The sequence below is a fragment of the Vespa mandarinia genome, chromosome 6 (genome assembly GCF_050613455.1).
Source record: "Vespa mandarinia isolate Hongniang chromosome 6, ASM5061345v1, whole genome shotgun sequence".
Classification (NCBI taxonomy): Eukaryota; Metazoa; Arthropoda; class Insecta; order Hymenoptera; family Vespidae; genus Vespa; species Vespa mandarinia.
In genome coordinates, this window is record NC_140815.1 from 989863 (window position 1) to 995573 (window position 5711).

Here is a 5711-nt window from a genome sequence, read left to right on the forward strand (position 1 = left end):
TTTACCTATTCATAGACTATCCCACAAAGTATAGAAACATTTGTGTTAATTTTTTACTATTTACATTTACATATACAATCTTATGTAGATATGATACTTAGTTATTATAAATAAAGAAATTAACGAATATGAAAATAAAAATAAATAATTTATTTGAATCGTACAAAGAAACATATACTAATTAAAAAATAAGTAAAATAAATAAAATATACTAAATATACTACATTAAAATAATGTAAATTATACATATTGAATACATGCATGTACAAATACGACTTCGCTCATATGAGACACATATGATATTCAGCAGTTTACGGGTCTCCAATCACCATGTGTCTACAAATGTAGATTTCACTTACATGAGTCAATTCACCTAAAAATATCCCTAAATACATATATCGAACAAACTGTGTATCCATCAAATTTTTTAACGAGCAAACGACGATGGATTTCTCTCAATATCGGAAAATATTGGTTTATGTTTTGACATTTCTCGCTTACGCGTGGTCCGGTTATGGTGCTGGATTATTGGGAAATCTACGAGATGCTGTATTAACGGCCGAATCGGTGTTTCAAGATCTATTTGAAAATGCCATAACCGTAGCGAAAAAAATCAAGGATATACATGAAGTATTCGATGCCGCTGTTGAAGAAAATTGTGTTTTTCATTGTCCCGGAGGTATGTATGTACTTACTGATAGTAGTTTGCTATCAAAGTATACATCCTCGTTATTATCTCGCCAAATTATTTTTATAATGATTATTTTATGTTTATATTACGATTATTTTATTAGTCAAGCTACAGAAAATACTGCGAAAATAAAAACTTCATCTAACGATTGCATAATTTTACATAAATTTACGAATCACGATATTACTATATTTATATTATCGATCTAATGAAAATACAATAAAATCATAAGTGCATATAGATGTGTTAAAAGTGCATAAAATGAATCATTCTTTAGTTTTTCATAAATTGCAATAAAATCTTAATCGAAGGTTGGATATCTATGAATTGTAAATTTAATCTAACTATGAAATCCAATTCGCTTAGACATACTATTTACGAACACGCTTATTGGTCGTTCATAAAACGTATACTGTGTATGTTGCAAAATGGCGCGATGATTTGTATTTGCAGGAGTTACACCAAAAGCAGATTGGAATCACAAACCACAGAGTAACGGATGCGGCTCGTTGGGAATAGAGGTTGTAAAACTATTCGATAAGATTGAATATTTCATATTTAATAAACGATTTAACGTAATTTATTTTTGCTTTTAAGATAAACCAAGAGTATCTGCCTTTAGCAGAAATGACCAAGTGTTGCGATCAACACGACATCTGTTATGATACATGCAATTCGGACAAAGAAAAGTGCGATTTAGAATTTAAAAGATGTCTATACAAATATTGCGATGGATATCAAAGTTCTGGAATAACGATTGTTAATACCTGCAAAGCGGCCGCGAAAATGTTATTCACGGGTACTACAGCCTTAGGATGTAAGAGTTACATGGATGCTCAAAAAGAAGCTTGCTATTGCGGAGATAAATGGAGTAAAAATAAAAAACCTAAAAAGGCTGCACAAGCCGGTGGAGAATTGTAATTTAATTATTTATAATTAACGTTTCTCTTTATGTAATTTACTTATTTAAAATTTGTGTCATCTTTATTTCCCTTACCTCTGTATATAATCCATTATTGAGAGTATATAAAATATTTTGTATTTAAAATAAGAACGTTAATATATTGTTACATTACATAGATGCCCATAATACACAAAAGTTTAAATATATTTTCTCTTCTTTTTTTCATATTAAAATTCGTACGACTAATTTTCGAAAGTTCTTATTGGTAGACCTTGACATCATCCTTTTGTCCGTCTATTTATTTTCCTTTACAAAACAAATGAAAATATTTTAATAATAAATATGAACGTTATATCGCAATGAAATTCGAGTAATTCTACAGAATTTAAATTTTCAAGTAATGCAATGTTTGGTTACAATACAATTGCATAAAGTACAGAAATAACGTGGAGAATGGGAAACAAAAACTCCACACAGTCATGTAAAACACAAAACGACCAAAAAGTAAACGCCAAAGACAGGTAAGATAATATTTATTTCGTTTTCTTCATTATCCTCGCGATGATAAGGTTAATTTGATCAATATCGGTCACTGTATGTCACGTTTCGCGTTATATCGACGACCTTTCCTTTCTATCGAATATTAAAATGGTAATGATAATCGACATAAAAAAGAAAAGAAATACGAAATAATAAAAAAGTAAAAAGAAAATAAAAAGAAGAGTAACGTTCTATGAACTCCACCTTTTTATAATTGAATATATATTTCTTTTTCAACGTAACTCTTAACAATATTATCTATAAAAAAAGTATCAAATGAACAAGGCATAAGAAACGTTTATCTCGTTTTACTAAGTTAACAAAGAACAAAAGTAAAAATTTGCAAAAGCATACTTTTCAGTTTTTATTTTGCGTAGCACAGGTTATCGCAATGAAAAGACGAAGAAATTGAGGAACGTGAATGACCCTAAAAAAAATTCACAGATATTGAAGAAGAATTTTGTTGGACATTGTTCTACCAATCCCTTTATCATTTTTTTTTTACGATTACGTAACAAGAAACCCAATGAGCATGTAACGGTGATAGCTCGGGCAGCTGGAAAATTATGGACGCGCATGTCTCCGGATCAAAGAAAAAAATATATCGATTTGGCAAATGCCGAGAAAAAACGACGGATAGAAAAAAGACGAAACCGAAGATATATGAACAAGTATGTCTGCTAACTATGCGCTTTTACTTTATTCATTTTCGTAGTATATATTTTCCTTTGTACCAAATTAATAAACTTTTCAATCATTTTTTATTTTGCTACACCCGCTCCTTTCTTCTCTCCTACTCCAAAAATCTTTCTCATTTGATATTTCTTTCCTCTAAAAGCAAATGTAAATCTAAAAAAGTGACGTATTTCTTGTTCATAGATTGAAATAATAATATATCGCAGAGATGAGTTCAATGAAAAATTACAGAGAGAAAAAGATTTTTAATTCGAAGATAAAAAAAATAAAAGAAAAAAGAAAAGAAGTGGATGTAACGCTATACAAGGAAGAGCTTTTCATTATTAGGTTGCACTCATCAATAATATGCACACACATACACACACACACACACATACATATGTTCATATACTACCGACAATTTTCATATTTTTTGATTTGTTTTTTATTTGTTAGTATTTTTTAGATCTATGTACAATAAATATTGATGTATTTTTACACTATTAATGACCTTCCTTATCGCTTACGAGTTATACTACAAACTAGGCGCAACTCAACGTTCGCGCTCTTATTCCTTTTGTTTGAAAAAATTAAACTCGAACGCGTACCATAAATATATATATATAAATAATATATATATAATATATATAATATTTATAATATAATATATATATATTATTTGGTCTGCGGCCATTCCACGAAGCGTTGTACACGAGAAAGGGGTAATTTGAATTTAAAGTTATACGAACGAGCACCCATACGCCATTTTCATGGTAAGGAGGAGATCGTCGACAATGCCACCTCTCGCGCGTTTCAATACAAAAAATAATTTTCGCTAAATCTCGCAACGCTTCGTGGAAGAACCAATCGTGCAGTCATAAACCTTTTTCTGTTTTTTTTCCTTCGAAACTAGTGTGCCCCCTCGCGGTACTGAATAATAAAAATGTTACGACGCATCATGGCGAATGATAGATAAGCGAATGATAGATGCGTGAACGTGCGGGATGAGTAAAATATAATTATGTATATCGGCTGGTGTAGTAAGAGTAGCGCGATAATATTATATTAATAAAACTAAAATTAATAATAATAATAATAATAATAATAATAATAATAATAATAATAATAATAATAATCAATAATTAATAATTAATAATTAATAATTAATAATAATAATAATAATATTAATAATAATAATAATAATAATAATAATAATAATAATCAATAATTAATAATTAATAATTAATAATCAATAATTAATAATCAATAATTAATAATAATAATAATAATAATAATAATAATTATTATTATTATTACAATAGTAATCATGATAGCGCGCGCGTGCGCAATGACGCGACAACGATAATAGTAAAGACTGTGATGCTGATGATAATGACGATAACGATAATGATGATGACGATGACGATGATGATGATGATGATGATGACGATGATGATGATGATGATGATGATGATGATGATGATGATGATGATGATGATGATGATGATGATGATGATGATGATGATGATGATGATGATGATGATGATGATGGCGATGATGTTTATAATGACAATGACAATGACAATGATAGAATAATTTCTGATAATAGAATTGTCATAGTGATAAGTAGTTTTATAATACATATAAAGTACAGCGTGCCCCGAAGAAAACGTAAACAACAATGTTCAACAATTTATAATATCAAACAGAATATTTGTAAGTATTTATATATATATATATGTGTGTATATATATATGTGTATATATATATACACATATATATGTGTATATATATACTATATATATACACATATGTATATTTGTATATATATATACGCATACTATATATATACACATATGTATATTTGATATATATACATATATATATGTATATATATATGTGTATGTATATATATATACACATATTATGATACATAAAACATAACACTGTTGCGCGCCGATGTCGGGAGGATGAGACCCTGCTGAAACATACGTATGTATTCACTTTGATCGATTTGAAAAGACAAATCGATGGGCCTACATTGGCCTTTTTAAACTGATAACCAGAACGATATTTAACACGTTCCATGCCGTTTGATATTTTACAATAGTTATAAAAACAAAAAATTACAAAATATTTTCTGATATTATCTGTCGATATACAATTATTATATTTATAATTTACAATCATTATTATGTATATTACTTATAATGCAATATACAACATTAATCCTTAATTAATAATCCATTAATTTTTCTTTACAATAATAATTTTTCTAATTTCGTAATATTTATGGAACATGATTTATTTAACAAATATAATGAACATATTGCGTGAATCAAACGGTGATTCACGTAGTCTGAATGACTAATCACAAAACTGATGCGGCACGGAAAGTGTCAATCGTTAAATGCACAAGTTACAAATTCGTACTATCACGCGTAATTGTACCACGTTAATCTTTATCGACAAGTTGAAAGCCCGTGCAGCATGAATCCTTCAACAGTAGGATACAACACTTCAAACGAAACACGAAACCTTATTTTTCTCGCGGAGCCAAAATGTATCGTACGACCACGTTAAATACTGTAAATTTATATCTACGGTTGTTGCTAAAACATCCTCCCTTACAACATTATAAATAATCCCCTTTCGGAGAAAAAGTATCCTATAGATACTAATAACGTATTCATTTACGATTACCACTACCGAGCCTTCTTTTTTTCCTTCCTACAATCACAAATGTTGTAAAAAAAAAAGAAAGAGAAAAAAAGAGAAAGAAAGGAGAGAGAGAGAGAGAAAGAGAGAGAGAGAGAAAGAGAGAGAGAGAGAGTGAAAGAGAAAGAGAGAGAGAAAGAGAAAGAGAGAGAGAGAGAGAAAGAGAAAGAGAAAGAGAGAGAG

At 29.2% G+C, this 5711-nt stretch overlaps 2 protein-coding genes across 4 annotated transcripts; both read left to right on the forward strand.

Moving 5' to 3' along the window:
• The first annotated feature begins 307 nt into the window (after positions 1-307).
• Positions 308-1801, forward strand: GXIVsPLA2 (phospholipase A2 group XII). Its single transcript, XM_035864471.2, has 3 exons — positions 308-679; positions 1145-1212; positions 1289-1801. The coding sequence occupies exons 1-3, from the start codon at positions 445-447 to the stop codon at positions 1610-1612; spliced, it is 627 nt and encodes a 208-aa protein (XP_035720364.1). The 5' UTR covers positions 308-444; the 3' UTR covers positions 1613-1801.
• Positions 1802-1949: 148 nt separating this feature from the next.
• On the forward strand, positions 1950-3223 carry LOC118440842 (uncharacterized). 3 transcript variants are annotated; one of them, XM_035864473.2, is made up of 3 exons: positions 1950-2116; positions 2513-2806; positions 3015-3223. In XM_035864473.2, the coding sequence occupies exons 1-3, from the start codon at positions 2049-2051 to the stop codon at positions 3022-3024; spliced, it is 372 nt and encodes a 123-aa protein (XP_035720366.1). In that variant the 5' UTR covers positions 1950-2048; the 3' UTR covers positions 3025-3223. The 3 variants fall into 3 exon arrangements, 2 of the variants coding, with proteins under 2 accessions (XP_035720366.1, XP_035720365.1); XM_035864472.2 differs by lacking the exon at positions 3015-3223 and having other exon boundaries at positions 2513-2872; XR_014982297.1 differs by lacking the exon at positions 3015-3223 and having other exon boundaries at positions 1976-2116; positions 2518-2649.
• Positions 3224-5711: the final 2488 nt, after the last annotated feature.

Coding starts and splice junctions, on each gene's coding strand:
- GXIVsPLA2 (XM_035864471.2), top strand. CDS start 445: ATGGATTTCTCTCAATATCGGAAAATATTGGTTTATGTTTTGACATTT. Junction 680..1,144: donor TGTTTTTCATTGTCCCGGAG/GTATGTATGTAC, acceptor TTGTATTTGCAG/GAGTTACACCAAAAGCAGAT. Junction 1,213..1,288: donor GCGGCTCGTTGGGAATAGAG/GTTGTAAAACTA, acceptor TTTGCTTTTAAG/ATAAACCAAGAGTATCTGCC.
- LOC118440842 (XM_035864472.2), top strand. CDS start 2,049: ATGGGAAACAAAAACTCCACACAGTCATGTAAAACACAAAACGACCAA. Junction 2,117..2,512: donor AAAGTAAACGCCAAAGACAG/GTAAGATAATAT, acceptor TATTTTGCGTAG/CACAGGTTATCGCAATGAAA.